The following is a 19629-nucleotide window of genomic DNA, read 5'->3' as shown; positions in this document are numbered from 1 at the left end:
GTCACCAAAGTGTCATTTAATTAGAGTTTGTGTATGTCCAGAGACCCCAAAATCTAATACAAGTAGAGTTTGTGAATCATCAGTTCATCAGTGTCATTTAAGTAGAGTTTGTGTATGACCAGAATCTCCAAAGTCTCATTCAAGTGTAGTTTGTGTAATGTAAGAGTCCCCAAAGTGTCATTTAAGTAGAGTTTGTGTATGACCGCAGTCCCCAAAGTCTCATATATGGGGGACATTCACACTGGCAGTTTAGTCAGAAACAGAGCATGGATAGCATGAAAAGTTGGTAATGTGAAAGCTATCTGTAGGAGGTGATCTGAGTTCAGTTACAATAAAACTGTGGCATGGTTCACATGAGTGAGAAAGCAACCTGTACTTAGGTCTACACTTGTTCATGAAGTAACAAGTGACAACCCAAATATATTGTATTCAGTGTTATATGTCCTCATTGTGTAAATAAGTAGGTGTGTGTGTGTGTGTGTGTGTGTGTGTGTGTGTGTGTGTGTGTGTGTGTGTGTGTGTGTGTGTGTGTGTGTGTGTGTGTGTGTGTGTGTTTGTGTGTGAGCACAAATGTTCTCCATTGTGGATGTGCTATAGTTTCACCCCTTCATTTCTGTGTGTGTTTGTTCTGCTTTGTGGTTGATTTTTTTGTATTTTATTTGACAATTTAAAAAAAATTGCTCTGTGTTTCATTTCTTATGTTGGGTCAAAAATTTACAATGAATGTTAGACAAAAAGCACCTTGGAGAAACTCAACAGCAGTGCAAAATATGAAAAGACAATTCAGAAAAGCAGAGTGCATGTGGCGGAAGACAAAACTTGTAGTCCATTATAACAAAGACAGCATCCATGCTTTTAATATGGAACTAGGCAAAGCTAGACAGACTTTCTTCTCGAATATTATAAACAGCAACTTAAAAAACACACGCACTCTTTTTGCGACTGTAGAGAGACTGACAAACCCTTTAAGCCAGATTCCCAGAGAAATGCTCTCAGACAGCAAGTGCAGTGAGTTTGCTTCTTTCTTCTCTGAAAAAATCAATAATATCAGAAAGGTGATCAGCACATCCTTGAGTTGTGCTGGGGTCAGACAAATCAAACCACAACCTGAGAAAGTAGTTACTATGTCTGATTTCAAAGAAATTGATGGCAAAATCTTGGAAGAAACCGTACAGCACCTTAAAACATCAACCTGCGCCCTTGATGCACTTCCCACATCTTTTTCAAAAGTGTGTTCAACTGTTTAGAAGCAGATCTCCTAGAAGTGATAAACTCCTCACTTCTCTCTGGGAGTTTTCCAAACTCCCTGAAAACTGCAGTTGTCAAGCCCCTCTTGAAAAAGAGCAATCTGGATAAGACCATATTAAGCAACTATAGACCAATCTCAAATCTTCCTTTCATAGGCAAGATCATTGAAAAAGTTGTCTTCAATCAGCTGAACAAATTCTTGAACTCAAATGGATACTTTGACAATTTTCAATCTGGTTTCCGATCGCATCACAGCACAGAGACAGCGCTCATAAAGATAATAAACGATATTCGCTTAAATACTTATACAGGCAAATTATCAGTACTGGTACTACTCGACCTCAATGCTGCATTTGACACTGTCGATCACAACATACTTCTTGACAGGCTGGAAAACTGGGTGGGGCTTTCTGGGATGGTCCTAAAATGGTTCAGGTCATTCTTAGAAGGGAGAGGTTATTATGTGAGTATAGGAGACCATACGTCTGAGTGGACGTCCATGACATGCGGAGTCCCTCAAGGCTCAATTCTTGCGCCAATCCTGTTCAACCTGTATATGCTCCCAATGAGCCAAATAATGAGAAAAAACCAAATTGCTTACCACAGCTATGCAGACGACACACAGATCTACTTAGCCCTATCACCTAACGATTACAGCCCCATTGACTCCCTGCGTCAATGCATTGATGAAGTTAACAGTTGGATGTGCCAAATCTTTCTTCAGTTAAACAAAAACAAAACTGAAGTCATTGTGTTTGGAAACAAAGATGAAGTTCTCAAGGTGAATGCATACATTGACGCTAGGGGTCAAACAACTAAAAATCAAGTCAGGAATCTTGGTGTGTCTCTAGAGTCAGACCTCAGTTTCAGTAGTCATGTCAAAGCAATAACTAAATCAGCATACTATCATCTGAAAAATATTGCAAGTATTAGATGTTTTGTTTCCAGTCAAGACCTAGAGAAACTTGTGCATGCTTTCATCACCAGCAGGGTGGATTATTGTAATGGACTCCTCACTGGCCTTTCCAAAAAGACCATAAGACAGTTGCAGCTCATACAGAACGCTGCTGCCAGGATTCTGAGCAGAACCAGAAAATATGAACATATCACACCAGTCCTCAGGTCTTTACACTGGCTCCCAGTTACATTTAGGATTGATTTTAAAGTATTATTACTGGTATATAAATCACTCAATGGGCTAGGACCTCAATATATTGCAGATATGCTCACTGAATATAAACCTAACAGATCTCTCAGATCATTAGGATCACATCAGCTAGAAATACCAAGGGTTCACTCTAAGCAAGGAGAGTCTGCTTTTAGATATTATGCCAGCCGCAGCTGGAACCAGCTTCCAGAAGCGATCAGATGTGCTCCTACAGTAGTCACATTCAAATCCAGACTCAAAACACATCTGTTTAGCTGTGCATTTACTGAATGAGCACTGTGTGTCCGACTGTTTGTACTGTATTTTATTTTATTTTATATTCTAAACTGTTTCAATTATTCTTATTTTTTTTATTCTTATTTTAATCTCTTCTATGTAAAGCACTTTGAATTACCATTGTGTATGAAATGTGCTATATAAATAAACTTGCCTTGCCTTGTTTTTGTCATGCAGCATAAACTGAGTTTATGGCAAATGAAGGAAAAGTAACCAAGCCCTATGGGGCGGCTGTGGCTCAGGTTGTAGAGCAGATCGGCCACTAATCACTGGGTTGGTGGTTCGATTCCTGGCCCAAGTGTCCTTGGGCAAGACCATTTACCTTGGCCTACTCAGATCAAGGATACCATTTTTATTAAAGAAACTAAATCAAAATTGGTACAAATTATCTGAACATCAAATGAGGGTTAAACAGTGTTACAGCTGGTTTCTATTCTAGATGTTTTTTTATTGGCTAAAAATAAAATATTCCCAAATTTCTGTGACATTTTTCCAGAGAAATGCTCGGGTGCCTCAGTGTAAATTTATGGGAGTTAATTGCATGTTTTATCATCTGGCTTAGAAAATTGAGAACTTTGTGAAAAGTACCTCACAAATTTAAAACAAGAAAAACGATTTGCCAATGGAGTAAGAAAAAAAAGTAGAATCCGTACAAATGATGTTTAGAGATTTCAAGACAAAAAACGAAGCCATTTTAGTAGTGTGTGCAGTGACATTGTTACCTGAAAAGGTCCCTTCATTTCTCCCTAAACAGACTGAGCACCAAATCATTTTTAGGCTTGATTTTGGAGCCCCATGCAGTAACATTGTTTGTTGGTTTGGACAGTCTTATTCATATCTGGGCCTTTGAAAACATTTCAAAAGTTCAACATTTTCTGAGGGGAAACGATTGTTAACAAAATTGTGCAACAGAAGATAGAAATCTTCAATGGAAGGTGTGTGTTATTGCAAGACCCTGATGATCCACTGATAAATGATGCAGCTTTATGTGGTGTTTGATTATGACATCAAGACATTGTAAACATTTCTCAGTTTTCCATATAAATATCCCTTGAACCTGCAGACACAGACCGATTCCAGCAAACTCTCAGGTAGTGTCACCAAACGAATGCTTCAAATGCACATTTTTGCTGAATTTCTGATGGTATAACATATTTAGACTCATATTTAATTATGTGTGTTGTCTAATAATTCTACTTTTAATATAATTCTGTTTTTCAGTTGTGAAGTAGTCCTGGTTTGGGGTTTCATCATTATACTCAATGGCAGTCTGGATTGTCTACCTGTCTCTCTGCCTTCTCTTTTCTATGATTGGTGCAGGTAAAAGCAATATAACAATAATAGGCTTTAAGGAATTACTTTATTTTGTGTTTGAATCATTAATTACCTTGTAATAATATTAATATTTATAATAAGAAAATATTTTATTATATATAATAAAACAATGAAAGCCTGTTATACACCGTATGTTTAATATCCTTCTTATTATTATTTTGATAACACTACAATAAGGTTGTATTAGTTAACATTAGTTAATGCCTTAGTTAACATTAGTTAATGCCTTAGTTAACATTAGTTAATGTATTAGTTAACATTAGTTAATGCATTAGTTAACATTAGTTAATGCATTAGTTAACATTAGTTAATGTATTAGTTAACATTAGTTAATGCATTAGTTAACATTAGTTAATGCATTAGTTAACATGAACAACAATGATCAACACTTATTTTCATCATGTATTAATCTTGTCTTATGTAATATATATTTCATTTATATGAAATAACAAGGATCAGCACCTCTTTACAATGTTTATTAATGTTAATTTTTACAAACGCCTATAATAATATATAGTGTATTCAGTACTACTAACACATTTCTTAACATTGAAAAGTGTCTAATATGATTCATTCTGGAGGAGAAAAGTTGGAGAGATATTGAAAGAATTGTCACTCACATGTGTTCCTGTGTGATATATATATATATATAATGGAGTTTTGTGAGCCTTATTGTAAAGTGTAACATATTTCAACATTACCTAATGTGTTACTAATGTTTGTAGGCTCTTTACTAAATGTATTTAACAATAAAAATGCATTAATTATAGGTATTAACAGACTTTATTGTAAATTGAAAGTAATTCACACGTTACAAACATTTGCAGGACATAATAAATTACATAGCAGAAAAGATAACACATTAATCAAACTATTGATTCACTATTGAATCAACAATCAATATCACATACAACTCTGAGAACATTTTTCTGCACTGTTGGGCGTATTGGACACACACACATATATATATATATATATATACTGTATATACAGTAAATATAACGTAGTCTATATTATTAACATTAAACAAGACACTTAAATAATGTAAAGACGTGTTATTTTTAGTTAGTTGACGTTAATTAATGTTAACTTAAACACCTTTTTAATTATAAGAAATGTCTTAGTATATGCATCAGTTAACATGAACAAAGATTAATAAATGCTGTAAATAAATGTTGTTTATAGTTAGTTCATTAACTGTTAACAAATGCAACCTTACTGTTAAGTGTTACCATTATTATTATTATTATTATAAGTATTAGTAGTACTAGTAGTAATAATGATTTAATTATTTTCTTATTTAAGAGGAAATACAGCATCAGAGAGCAGCCAGAAACATATTCTGTAACAGTAAGACTTTGGTACTCTTAATATCTATTTATTTAATCCCACAATAGTTTATTTAACAATAATAAAAATATCAACAAAATCTCTTAACAGATTGTCCAGCTGGGTGGGCTGAATATGGATGTAGATGCTTCAAGTTTTTCAGCCCTTCAGTCACCTGGATTGCTGCAGAGGTTTGACATATTACTTTTTTGTCATTCATGAATTCTTTGAAAGCTTTTGTCGTCTGTTGTAACATTAATTTTCTCTCCTCAGAAAACCTGTTTGTCTTATGGTAGTAACCTTGCTTCTGTCCACAACCATGAGGAGTACATGTTTATACAGAACATGATCCGACAACAGACTCATACTTCAACAAGAACCTGGATAGGAGGAAATGATGCAGTTTCTGTATGTATTGTTTTATTCATGTTGCTTGTGCTATTGGGAAGTTTATAGAGATACAAACGCAGAAAAAAAGCAATCATTATTGATATGCCTGGAGACATTTTACTTTTGCTTCTTTATTCTCAATAGTGACACTCGTTATATTCCCATTAATATACTGTAATACAATTAATATATTTTTTATTTCAATCAGAATAAATTTAAGTCTAAACTACCAAAATACAATTATGATCTATAAATACTTCACAGTTTTTCACATTGCCATAATAAGAATTGAGGGGACAAAGACAGAAATGACATAAAAGATTATGTAGGGCCCTATAATAAATTAATTATTTTCCAAATTCAATTTTTTTATTTTATTTATTTCTGATTCCATAATAGACAAATTAATCAAATTTTATTGTTAAAAGTGTCTAAACAAGTGAATTACTTTGAACTTAAATTAAATGAAAATGCAACACAACATTGGAGTTTTGTTAAATGAAGTGCTGCACAACAGAGCATCACATATTGCTTAAATATATTATTCTGTTGATATTTATTATTATTATAATTATCATCATCATTACTATTATTACAGTGAATATTACATAAGCATACAGTAGTGAAATATTTCTGTTATTGAACCTCTAACAGTTTCTGAGCGTCTTTGAAGGTAGCTTCTCATGATGAGTGGCAGACTGCACACATTCACTTTGTACCACACAGCACAAGCAGCCCGTCATTTAAAGGAATAGTTTACCCAAAAATGTAAATTCTCTCATAATTTACTCACCCTCATGCCATCCAGAGGGGTTACCAGGATATCATGTTTGGGGGGGCATTTGGCTTGTTTGGGGGGGCAACATAAACAATTGAAAAAATCGGCGCAAAATTAAACTATACTACACACAATCTGTTTTAGTGCATATCTTTTTCTAAGCCAGGAACCCAGAGATAGGCACAGGGCCCCTATTAGACTATAGGGCTATCACATAAAAGTTAGTTAAACCAGGTCAACATTAATAATATGATGATGATATTATTATTATTTATTATTATTATTGACAGATTCATATATCAGATCACGGTGATTGCCTGGTGATGAGTGACAGGTGTTTGCTTGTGAGAAGACGTGCAACCGAGACGAGAGAGTTTTTTAAATGAATCTGAAGTCACGTTTGTATAGACAAGAGGTAAATTAATTTGTTTCTTCTACTAAGCTGTTCCAGACTTAGGTGCTACTTTTAGGGCTAAAATGCTTCGTGAATTACTCTTAGTAAAACACATTAGGAGTCTAAAGTTATGAAGCTACTTGTAGCCTCTTATAAGATTCTTTGTGAATGCGGCCCCAGGTAAAAAAAATGTATATGCTCATTTGAACGGTATGAGAACAGTATTTTAATGTTATTCTCTGGTTGTAAGTGGCTTTGGATAAAAGTGTCTGCTAAATGAATAAATGTAAATGTAAACAGTAGGCCTATATAAAAGAAAACATAACATATTAGGCTACAGGGGGTCAGGAGACCTAGAGAGTTGAAATAAAAGCTATTTTTGTGAAACTATTAGAATTGAAATTATGATATGATTAGCAGAGGCAACATAACTTTTTTTTATTTATTTTTTATTTTTTTTATTTTTATTATTATTTTACCCTTTTTGTGAACTATTGTAGTACATCCAGTGTATCCTATCTACAGGACCAGTCTGCGGCTAGTCTTGGCAAATTCAGAAACAAACTGATTCATGTCCAGACCTTTTGTGATTTTCTTTTCGTGTGCCAAAATGACCAAATCTCTCTTCCTTGAATGCAGCATTGATCTTCAGAAAGGGGTGAGAATGCGGCTCAAGGTAGAAAAATAACTTTCACATGCAGCGGAGGACACACCAATGATAAGTGCTGTGACATACAGCTTATGTAAAATGGGGAAGGCCTCTTTGTACTGCTGAATGCACTTGCATACTTCAGAGAGGTTAGCATCAGTGGACAGTTCATTGAGCAACATTGCTTTTGCCACAGCAATTTCATTTTGCAAGGTCATACTGTTTTGCTCTGTGCCTGCAAGCATTTGAAGTGGCTTCAGGAGAGAAAGGTCAAGGAAAGACGCTGATTTTGGTAGGAGAAATGATGTTGCCCTCATTAAATCAACATTTCTTTGAGAGAATCTGGTCTCCATCTCCACAATAGCCCTATCAAGAATGTTGAACATAGTCCTTTTAAAAGTCTGATTAGGAGCAGTTTGGTCATCAGAGTCACCACCATGCCCTATTGTAGACAAGATAACACTACTGACAAGTTGTGAATTAACTAACCGTCTCCTTTTAGGTGGGTTGGTAGGCCTTCTTCCACACTGAGAGAAATGCTCCTCCCAGAATGAATCGCATCGCATCTCCTTCAGTGTGACCAGGGAAGCTGTCACCACTTCCCCTGCAGTGCACAAATCCACTGTTTGTGACTGCAGAATTGAATTGGCTGGCTTCAGCGCACAAAGCACATGCAGAAGAAACTTGCCAGTATCAAAGAGGTTCTGTCTGTTAAGCTGGGTCAAAAGACCACATGCCTCTGTGTTAATGTCAAATGGAGCACTGTCATCCTCTGCTATCTCAGACAGAAGCCTCCTGATGACATCCTCATTGTGAACAATAGACTTGGTGACATCATAATGACTGGTCCAGCGAATTTCTAGTAGTCTTTTCAGTGTGGGTGTACTGTATCTATTTGCAACATAATGTCTGTGACAAAATGTATTCAGTGAACTGGACCAGTCAAAGCACTTCTTTGCCACAGGTTCTGCATGCATTGCATGTACCACTGCCAAATGGAGTTGGTGGTTGTAGCAGTGCACATATGGGATATCTTTACCCACTTTGTTTTGCAGCAAAGCCTGCACACCGCCCCTCACTCCAGACATGACAGAAGCCCCATCATAACACTGAGACACTAAATTGTCACCATTGTAGCCCAGGTCAGACAGATTAGACAGAATTTGGTCACACACATTCTCAGCATCAAGCTGATTCAATTCAATGAGGCCGATTAGGTGTTCCTCTGGGATCGAGTTGCGGACAAATCTAATGATGACTGACAAATTCTCAACGTTACACCGATCCCTGGTACCATCACTTTTAATGCAAAGGCCAGGAGAGTCGGCCTCCTCATATTTGGTCTGGATGTCTTTTAGTACCATTTTGGCAAGAGTTTGAATTATCTCGTTCTGAATCAAATTGGATGAGTATTTCGCGTTTTTGGGAATGCTTTTTGCAATCTCTGCGAGTTTAGGGTCTTTTTGGAGGGTGTAATCAAATGATATTATTTGATGAACAATGGTATTATTGGTCTCTGTCCGGCACTGGTATTCCTGCCACGCAGACATGGCTCTGACGTGCGCAGTGCCGGAGGCATGTTTCTGAAAACCACTGTTTTTTATCAGCGCTTTTTTCCAATTTTTGTAGCCTACTTTTGTGAATGCGTCATCTCTTTCCGAATTGGAGACACTAAATTTACGGCAGGGAAAGCAAAAGCTGGCATCACGTAAGACAGAATATTCGAGCCATGGTCGAGACTGATACCAGCCCGCATTGAAACACCTGAGAGCCTGTCCAAATGGGCGCTTAGGATAGCTACTTAGCTTGGGCTGGGATGGGCTATACAAATCTAAGTCAGGGGGAACAGACACACTAGAGCTGGAGGAGGATTTTCTGTTTTGGGGAGGGCAGAATGTTGCTGGCTCCGACACAGATGCAGAGCTGGAGGATGGTGCATGTGGATTTTGTGGAGGACATGCGTTTGGAGGATTTGCCGTTGTGGTGCAACAAGGCTCTGCTCAGTGTTGGGAGCAGAGGTACTGGGCTTGTCAGAGGCAGCATGTTCACTGTTACTAGCAGGTGTGCTGAGCTCGACAGAGGCAGCTTGCATGGAGGGTGAATGACAAGGTGCCTGTTTTTTAATGAGCCACTTATGCATTTTTTTTATGTTGAATAAAAACTGGTCTAATTATTACATACAAAAGTCTACTTCATTGACTTCAGTGCCAACTTCATTGACTAGAGACTAGCAATTTAAGTGACTAAGCAGGTAGCTAAGCAGCCTGAGCTAGGGTATGTTACCCAACAAATTAATAGCCTGCAAAAATGACAAAAAAAAAGTTTTGCAAACAAAACTTAACTGTTCAAATACAAAACTTTAATGAAAAGCTTATAAGTACACACTAGCATTAAATGAGCAGTGAGCCTTGTAACACGAGCTGCCAACAGATTCAAAATATATATCGTCTGTGTGCAGAGTGACTGTCTGACTGTGACTACTGCGCACTCTGGTTGTTAATGTGATCCGGCAGCAGACTGACACACACCCAATAATGGCCAATAGAAAAGCAATAGGCTACATTTTTTTTAATGAACGTTCTAGTTAGGACTGTTCGTTTTTTATTTAAGGGGCTACTGGAGGAGTTTTGAGATCTATAGTCAAAATAGACTTAGATAAATGTATTTAATTAAATACTACTATTTTTCACAGTCTCATTTTTACTTTAAGACTGGGGTAAAGCAAGGAAAACTAAAATTTACCTCAACAAGGCGGGATAATGAACGACTCTAGTCTCATTCGTGGAGGTGGAAAAACAAGTTCTTTGTGAAATGCAAGATTTATTGTATTAAAATTTAAATGCAAAAGAAAAGTTATGAGTCTGCTGTTTTTGTCAATTTTAAGTTTTAATTTAAAATGTTTGCGATTTTAATATAAATACATGGTTAAATATTTTTCCACTTATTTGCTCGAGCAAATTAATATATACATCTGTATAGAAGTAATGCATTGAATACGTTGATTAAATTGGGTTTTAACGTGAATACGTCTATTAAAGAGTGTATATGTGTACAAAGAGAATCGCAATGCTGACAAAACTTTTTTTTTTTAAATAAAAGTTGCTGATAACTTCTGGATTTGAAATAAAAAAAATACTGAGTATGCCTTTGTGTTTCTGGTACAGTACAGCCGCGGATCAGTTAGCCTACAAAGTAACGCAGCATATGTGAAAGTGTTAGGGATACCTTGTCTTGTTTCACCGTTGCCCTTTGTTTACCTTTTTTGTCCCTTTTGTTTTCCGTAGTTTTCACTTTTGTCCTTTGTTTAGCTCCACAGTCACCCTGTTAGCTTTCGTGTTCTCTGTCATTGTTTTCACCTGTCCTCATTAGTTTACCATTGGTTTCTGTTTATTCACCTTGTTATCTTGTTTTGAGTTCTGTTGTTCATTGGTTCCTGTTTTCCCTTGTCAGTGTATTTAAACCCTGTCTGTTTGGTCAATCGGTGTCAATCGTTGAATGTTGTTAGCCTGGTATGTGTTCCCTGCCCGTTTTCTCAGTCTTGTGTTTATTTCCCCATTGATTCAATTCAATTCAATTCAATTTTATTTGTATAGCGCCTTTCACAACACACATCGTTTCAAAGCAGCTTCACAGAACATCAGCATTAACAGACGACAAAAACTGCAACGTCCATAAAGTCGATTAATCATCATTGTGTAATTTAGACAAAATTTGATTTTAATGGTTTAAAAATAATTAAATGATAATTATATTAACTCTTTCCCTTCCAAACACGGAATTTTCCGGGTTTTATGAAAAAGCTTCCGCCAAACACGGAATTTTCCTGGTATCCGTGTTTTAGGTGGAATACTGGTAAGAAAGACCACGACGCATGTTTTTGAAAGAGTACGCAACTCTTTGATCAAAGAAACAGACTGCGATCGTCTTAAACGTAAAGTGGAGTTTTGAGAATGTAGCTCAAAATGTAGATAGAAATGCCTTTTCTCAGCTTTTTGTCCGAAATGTTGTTTTTGACAAAGCCTACCTTTAATGCCTTAATGGCATTAAAAATAACAAATGAAGATAAAATAAAATCGTTTTTTATTTGCCTAAAAGCAGAGGCTCAGATCTTTATTTTGATATATAGCATCTTCATATATTCATGGAATTAAATATTCTGCGGGCCATTAAATTTTTGCGAAAATCGTCAAAAACCCTGGCGGTGGCTGGCAACTTTTTTTTTTTTAAACGCTGGCGGGGAAAGAGTTAATAACCCCAGTGAGCAAGCCGTAGGCGACTGTGGCAAGGAACACAAAACTCCATAAGATGTAGATTAATGGAGAAAAATAACCTTGGGAGAAACCAGACTCTTGACCATTGAGGGTTTTTCTTTGTGTTTATTCCTTTATCTGTTTCAATAAAGTAAGCTTGCATTTAGACCCGCTCTCCTCGTCTGCTTTCGCTGCCTTCACTCGTAACAGAACGATTGAACACCAAATATGGATCTAGCAGCTTACTTTATGGAACTGACCCAGGCGGAGTTGACCATCCGTGAGTACTCCCACTTCTTTTCCGCTGTTGCCATCCACACCGGCTTCGACGACACATCCCTGAAGACCATCTACCAGCTCGGGCTACCAACATACCAGCTGTGGGAATTGCCGAACTCCGGAGACCTCACGTGGAGGGAATATGTGAGTCTAGTCTTGGGAGAACTCGCTGCCGGGGAACCACCTCTCTCGATCCCGGTTTCCGCCTCTGGGCTTTCCGTGTCTGCCACGGCCAACGAGCCAGCGTTGCCAAATTCGTCCGCCCGGCGGAGGAGGAGAAGAGGAAAGGCTTATGCTCCCCAGTCTCCGCCTGCCACGGCCAGCGAGCCAGAGCCCACGCCTGCCACGGCCAGCGAGCCAGAGCCCACGCCTGCCACGGCCAGCGAGCCAGAGCCCACGCCTGCCACGGCCAGCGAGCCAGAGCCCACGCCTGCCCCGGTCTTCGAGCCTGTGCCCACGCCTTCCACGGTGAGCGAGCCAGCGCCCACGCCTGTCACGGTGAGCGAGCCAGCGCCCACGCCTGTCACGGTGAGCGAGCCAGCGCCCACGCATGTCACTGTGAGCGAGCCTGCGCCAACGCATGTCACTGTGAGCGAGCCTGAGTCCTCGTCAGCCACGGTGAGCGAGCCTGAGCCCTCGACTGTCAGTGAGCCAGCGCCTACGCCTGTCACGGTGAGCGAGCCAGCGCCTACGCATGTCACTGTGAGCGAGCCTGCGCCTACGCATGTCACTGTGAGCGAGCCTGCGCCAACGCATGTCACTGTGAGCGAGCCTGAGTCCTCGTCAGCCACGGTGAGCGAGCCTGAGCCCTCGACTGTCAGTGAGCCAGCGCCTGTAGCCTCCGATGTCAGTGAGCCAGCGCCTGTAGCCTCCGATGTCAGTGAGCCAGCGCCTGTAGCCTCGACCGTCCCTGAGCCAGCGCCAGTGGTCGTGCCTGTCCAAGAGTCAGCGCCTCTCGAGCTTTCCAGAGCTCCGCCTTCCGCGCCTCCCGAGCTTTCCAGAGCTCCGCCTCCCCAGCTTTCCAGAGCTCCGCCTTCCGAGCTTTCCAGAGCTCCGCTTCCCGAGCTTTCCAGAGCTTCCGAGCTTTCCAGAGCTCCGCCTCCCGAGCTTTCCAGAGCTCCGCCTCCCGAGCTTTCCAGAGCTCCGCCTTCCGAGCCTCCCGAGCTTTCCAGAGCCCCGCCTTCCGAGCTTTCCAGAGCCCCGCCTTCCGAGCTTTCCAGAGCTACGCCTCCCGAGCTTTCCAGAGCTACGCCTCCCGAGCTTTCCAGAGCTATGCCTTCCGAGCCTCCCGAGCTTTCCAGAGCTCCGCCTTCCGAGCTTCCCAGGGCTCCGCCTCCAGAGCCTCTCGAGTCTTCCACGGCCCTTCTCCCCGAACCTCCTACGGCTCCACCTCCCGAGCCTCCTATGGCTCTGCTCCCAGGGGCTCCAGAGCTTTCTAGGGCTCCGCCTCTCGAGCCTCCTGCGGCTCCTCCTCCAGAGCCTCCTAAGGCTCCACCTCCCGAGCCTCCTACGGCTCCACCTCCCGAGCCTCCTACGGCTCTGCTCCCAGAGACTCCTGAGCTTTCTAGGGCTCTGCCTCTCGAGCCTCCTACGGCTCTGCTCCCAGAGACTCCAGAGCTTTCTAGGGCTCCACTTCTCGAGCCTCCCAGGGCTCCGCCCCTGAAGTCACTCGAGTCTTCTAGGGCTCCGCCTCTCAAGCCTCTCGAGCCTTCCAGGCCTCCTGACCTGGCCCCTGTCCTGTGGCCTCCTCCCAGGGCCCCTGACCATGTTCCTGACCTGTGGCCTCCTCCCAGGCCTTCTGACCCGGCCCCTGTCCTGTGGCCTCCTCCCAGGGCCCCTGACCCTGTTCCTGACCTGTGGCCTCATCCCGGGCCTCCTGACCCGGCCCCTGTCCTGTGGCCTCCTCCCGGGCCCCCTGACCCAGTCCCTGTCCTGTGGCCTCCTCCCAGGCCTCCTGACCCAGTCCCTGTCCTGTGGCCTCTTCCCAGGCCCCCTGACCCTGATCCCATCCTGTGGCCTCCTCCCAGGCCTCCTGAACCGGTCCCTGCCCTGTGGCCAGCTCCCAGACCACCTGAACCTGTCCTTGCCCTGTGTGCCCCCCCAGGACTTCCTGCCTGCCCTGTGTGCCCCCTTGGACTCCCTGCCTGCCCTCTGTGACCCCCTAGGACTTCCTGCCTGCCCTGTGTGCCCCTTGGACTCCCTGCCTGCCCTCTGTGCCCCCTTGGACTTCCTGCCTGCCCTTGGTGCACCCTTGGACTTCCTGCCTGCCCTTTGTGCCCCCTTGGACTGCCTTCTTGCTCTCGTCTTTTCTTTGTGTTTATTCCTTTATCTGTTTCAATAAAGTAAGCTTGCATTTAGACCCGCTCTCCTCGTCTGCCTTCGCTCGTAACAGAAAGCATCACGCGCTACTCGTGCACTGCATACAGTGCACTGCACACTGCTTTCTCATCGCCGCACATTCTATCAGCTGCAGTTCTGGCGCCTCGATCAGTCCCAGAAAACTCGACGTACATTCACATCATATGTTAATGCAGCGGTAGAGTTACACTCACAGGACACTGCACTTATTCGCAATCACAAAAGTTCATTGTTTGCTCGTGCTTTAAAGCTCTGCCAGGTAAACATTTCATTGGCGTTCTGTTCTGACATAATGCACTTTTTCTGAGCGCATACGCCGAGCTCGCGCGCACTGTGAAACAGCGCCAAAACTGGATTTTTGTTGTGTCAGACCTCACTCATCTGCTAGCGATGGAAAAATATGCACAAAACAATCCACTTTTAAATTGTAATTTATCATCAGATGGACAGATTATTTCTCAAATTCTCAGGGGAGGCAGAGCTTATCCTAGGGGAGGCACTGCCTCCCCCAGCCTCCCCCTAGACACGCCCCTGATGCCATCCCAGAATCAGATGTGTATGACTTTCTTTCTTCTGCTGAACACAAATTACGATTTTTTTTAAGAATATCTCAGCTCTGTAGGTGTATTCAATGCAAGTCAATAGTGACCAGAACTTTGAAGCTCAAAAAAGCACATAAGGGCAGCATAATTTAAGTCCTTTTTTTACTTTAATCTCCACTTTCACTTCCACATTCCTTTTTTTTTTTTTTTGGCAATTCACATTCTTTGTGGATAATGGGAGGAGAATTAAAAGTAAAAAAAAAATACTTAAATACTGATCTATTTCTCAACCAAACCTATCATATCACTTCTGAAGACATAGATTAAGCATTGGAGCATTGAAGAAAGCAATGCGCTGAAACGCAACTTTTGATTTTTGAAGACATGGATTAAACCCTGGAATCTTATGAATTACTTTTATGCTGCCTTTATGTGGTATTTGGCCTTCAAAGTTCAGGTCACCCTTCAATTGTATTGAATGAACCAACAGAGCTGAAATATTTTTCTAAAATTCTTTGTTTTCTGCAGAAGAAATAAAGTAATACGCATCTGGGATGACATGCGGCTGGAGTGGTGGTGGTGTAGTGGTCTAAGTGGTGTAGTGGTCTAAGCACATGCGGCTGGAGTGGTGGTGGTGTAGTGGTCTAAGCACATAACTGGTAATCTGGTAATCAGAAGGACACTGGTTCGAACCCCACAGCCACCACCATTGTGTCCTTGAGCAAGGCACTTAACTCCAGGTTGCTCCGAGGGGATTGTCCCTGTAATAAGGGCTCTGTAAGTTGCTTTGGATAAAAGCGTCTGCCAAATGCATAAATGTAAATGATGAGAGAATTAAAATATTTTGGTGAACTATCCCTTTTAAGTTGAAGTATGTATTTTTCCATGTTAAAACTTTGTTCTATCCAAGCTTAATGTACAGAGACAACTGAAGGTAAGTCATTTATAGGTTCATTTTCATACAAACTGTGGGCACTATTTTCATGGCCACAACACAATGACAGTGCACTGCATCTTATCCAATGTTTGTTAGAGCACTAATTCTAAGTACAATTGTTGTGCCAGCACAAGTGGGCATGAGTGGGAGTGTTTGCACTACCTGTGGGTATGTTGAATGTTAATGAAGTCAAAAATCATAGTTTGTTATTTTCCTGAGAAAAAGGTCTTTAAACTGAGATGTCTGAGAAACAAAGTCTAAACTAATTTCCTGCATTTGCAGTTTGGGGATTCCACCAGCAGATGATATTAAAGACATATCAACTTCTTTTACTACTAGCCAATGTGTCAGTAAATCAATGATTAACTGTACTTACATTCTTTATAATTTAATGCAGCCTACATCCAATTAGTCCTGACGACAATCACCATATTTTCCATGCGTATTTGGAGCATATCACTGCCAGAGAAATATGCCTTACATTTCAACAAGGACATAATTAATATGCAAAAGAATTTAAGGCACAGTGGTACATTTATCTATTCTTCTAATGCACTGCGTACAGCCCATTTACACTACCAAGTTCTTATAAATTGGCTCTCTTTATTTATAAGAGAATAGAAAACATAATTGAACACAGACAGTGCAATAGCAATAACCGGAGAAGAACCTCAAAGTTTAATTGCACCTGTCCTACAAATAACGACACTAAGCAAAATCAACCTTGTCTCACTGAATGAACTCTATTACAATTTTTACAAACTGACTTTTAAGTGCCGTTTTCTATGTTTCACTGCAGGTGAAATGAACATTAGAGGCGCTACAACAACTGTTTGATTTAATCATTGTCACACAAATCACGAGTACAATCACTGATTTTGAGTTTATAAAAACGTATTTTGCACTCTATTACTCACCCCCACTATATTATGATATCAAAACACTTTTACATTAACGCATGATTTGAAAAACTGAACATTTTAACACTTGTATTACAGACCCACCTACATATACACACTTATTCCTATGTCTTAGATTGCTTGGTAGCTCACCTGATAGAGTGTTGGACGTTGGGTTTGATGGATGTGGTTCGAGTTCAACCAAAGACACTCGAAAGTGAAAGTGCCACAGAAGCGACACAAAAAGTGTCTTTTGTTATTATTTCTAATTTGCATTTTAAAACAATATCGGTTGGGTTTGGTGTTGGAGATCTGTTTTGTAAAACTTTCTTTTATCTTTCCAGACAGGTTAGGTTTAGGATAAAGTTTTAGTTATTAAAACCTTCATCTAAAATTCACCTTAAAATCTTGTCCGATTACAACCTCATTTCCCTCATTTTTGGCATCCCCCACTGGACATTTAACTTGAAAACTGCAGTCAAATGTGTAATGAAGCACGTCATTTCAGTTTTGCAAAAATGTTGCAATGCTCCCAAACATTTTATGAGACCAGGCTGACATTTTCTTTCAATCGATTTTGGGGTGCTCTTATGTGTTTCTGATACTCACAGTAAGTTTAGTACACCTGTGGGAATGAACATGTATTAGAGATACACCATGAAAGCATGTGATCCTAAATGCTTTTATATTCACAGGAGAACTCATGGCTTTGGAGTAATGGTAAACCAATGAACTACCAACTTTGGGCCCCTGAACAACCCGACAATTATAGAGGTTATGAGCACTGCATTGAGATGAATTATGGAGGTAACTACTTTGAAGTTGAAATTATAAAATTAAATTGTATTAAAAACTGTAATAGTATGGGTAGAAAAATAAGAGGGCTTGGTGATGTCAGTCAAAAAGGAAGTTTGTTTCAGAGGCAGTGGATTTATTTTGATTAAATATCATCTTTGGAATAATGTGCATGTATTGTTATTTTAGTGTTAACAGGAAAACAATGTGTATTAAGATCCAGTAATAGAGTGAATTTAGATTTTATGTTGACTTTAAAGTCATACTAGAGTCAATATAACAACCTTGAGGGGTTACTTTGGCAATTGATACTGACATAAAACAAGCCTGGTCAGGATTTATTTGACTGATTTGGGATTTGGGAGTGTTGTCATCATACATGTAAACATTATATATTAATATTTCTCCGTTCACCTTCTTATGTAATTATAAGCATCATGAAGCTTCACAATATTTACATGATTAATAAAATATTTTCTTTCTTTCTTTTAACAGATTCAAGCAACTGGAATGATTTGAACTGTTTTGAGAAGTTCCCTTTTGTGTGTAGCAAATACTGAACATCAGCCTCACCTTTTGTCTCACTTTAAATGTTACACCATTTAAATGTTAACTGTTCAGAGGAGCTCAATAAATGTCAAGCAAATCACAAAGTTTTTCTTCTTCTTCTGAGAATCTGTCTTGCAGCACAAATAAGTCAGGCAGTCTTGTTTCTTCAACCTGCAAGTAAGATCGCCAAATATCTCATGGCTATCTATCAAGCAGTGGTAACGGTCACTGCAAAACAGAAAAAACTAAAAACTAATAATTTTTGTCTTGTTTTCAAGTAAAAATATCTAAACATTCTTAAAACTGGCCAAATTGCATTAGATATTTTTTCTCGTTTTCAAATAAATCTATCTAACTATATTTAATGAAGTTTATGCTTAAAACAAGAAAAAACTATTTTCCAATTGGCAGGGTTGTGGAGTAACAGGATTACGTAGTTTAAATACAAAATACAAGTAACTGTAATCATCTAAAGTTCAATTTAAATCATTGTTAATTAGAATACAGTTACATTCAAAAAGTATTTTGATTACTGAACAGATTACTTTGCATTTTATTGTCATTTGTTTCATTTAATATGAATTCAGTCCTTTCAGATGGAAAATATTTATACATATAAATGATGTGATCCAAAATGCATTTGAACAGCGGTGAAACACTTTCTAATGATGTGTTACATTCATACGAGCAGACAGAGAAGTAAGTTTGGAGCAGAAGAAATAGAAATAAACCTCGTGTAAATTGTCAACTTTAAACTAAGCTAAAACTACATTTCTAGCCATTTTACATGCACATGATACCAGACACGATCATATTTTTTTCATCAAGAAAATTCACGTTAGATCACAATTTCTTTTTTTCTATTGTACTATGATAAACTGAATTATGAATGTTATTCAATATGTTACATTTTTAATCATTAATTTATTGATTTAATTATCATTTTACTTTGATAATCAAGGTGCAGAACTATGGAAAAATACATTTACATACATTTTATCCAAAGCAACTTACAGTGCACTTATTACAGCGACAATCCCCCCAGAACAACCTGGAGTTAAGTGCCTTGCTCAAGGACACACTGGTGGTGCTGGGGCTTGAACCCCTGACCTTCTGGTCACTAACCCTGAGCCTCAACCACTGAGCCACCACTGCCCCCTTACAGCTTAGAGAGTCACAGTCTCTCTCTGTGTCTCCTTGTAAGGCCCTTTCTGTAAATGCTTTTAATAGACTAGAATCAGATAATGCATGATTTGATACAGACAATATGTGGAATAGGCTACAAAGTATTGGGATGAATCAGGATGCAAGAGTCAAGAGGAATAGGGAGTCTCAAGGATAATAAAAACACCTGTGGCAGCACACACACTTCTCCATCTCGCAGGGATGTGAGAACATGATTTGAAATGGTTTTTCATTAACAAATGCTGCTGAAGAAGCAGGTAGACGGCCC

At 39.8% G+C, this 19629-nt stretch overlaps 1 protein-coding gene across 5 annotated transcripts in view; it reads left to right on the top strand.

Annotated features, from left to right (window-relative positions):
- LOC127645095 (galactose-specific lectin nattectin-like) overlaps window positions 1–18274 on the top strand; it is a 119936-nt gene extending 101662 nt beyond the window's left edge. For 3 of the 5 annotated variants that reach the window (XM_052128621.1, XM_052128625.1, XM_052128623.1), the window contains exons 2-7: window positions 3914–4012; window positions 5333–5377; window positions 5468–5547; window positions 5630–5764; window positions 17528–17639; window positions 18123–18274. In XM_052128621.1, coding sequence (XP_051984581.1) covers window positions 3955–4012; window positions 5333–5377; window positions 5468–5547; window positions 5630–5764; window positions 17528–17639; window positions 18123–18187 — 495 coding nt within the window. In that variant the 5' untranslated portion in view covers window positions 3914–3954 and the 3' untranslated portion in view covers window positions 18188–18274. Of the gene's footprint in view, window positions 1–3760; window positions 3784–3813; window positions 3837–3913; window positions 4013–5332; window positions 5378–5467; window positions 5548–5629; window positions 5765–17527; window positions 17640–18122 lie in introns of those variants that run through there. The other 2 variants (XM_052128624.1, XM_052128622.1) reach the window with 2 other exon arrangements.
- The last annotated feature ends 1355 nt before the right edge of the window (window positions 18275–19629 follow it).

The sequence above is a fragment of the Xyrauchen texanus genome, chromosome 6, assembly GCF_025860055.1.
Source record: "Xyrauchen texanus isolate HMW12.3.18 chromosome 6, RBS_HiC_50CHRs, whole genome shotgun sequence".
Classification (NCBI taxonomy): Eukaryota; Metazoa; Chordata; class Actinopteri; order Cypriniformes; family Catostomidae; genus Xyrauchen; species Xyrauchen texanus.
This window is presented reverse-complemented; position numbering and strand designations above follow the sequence as displayed.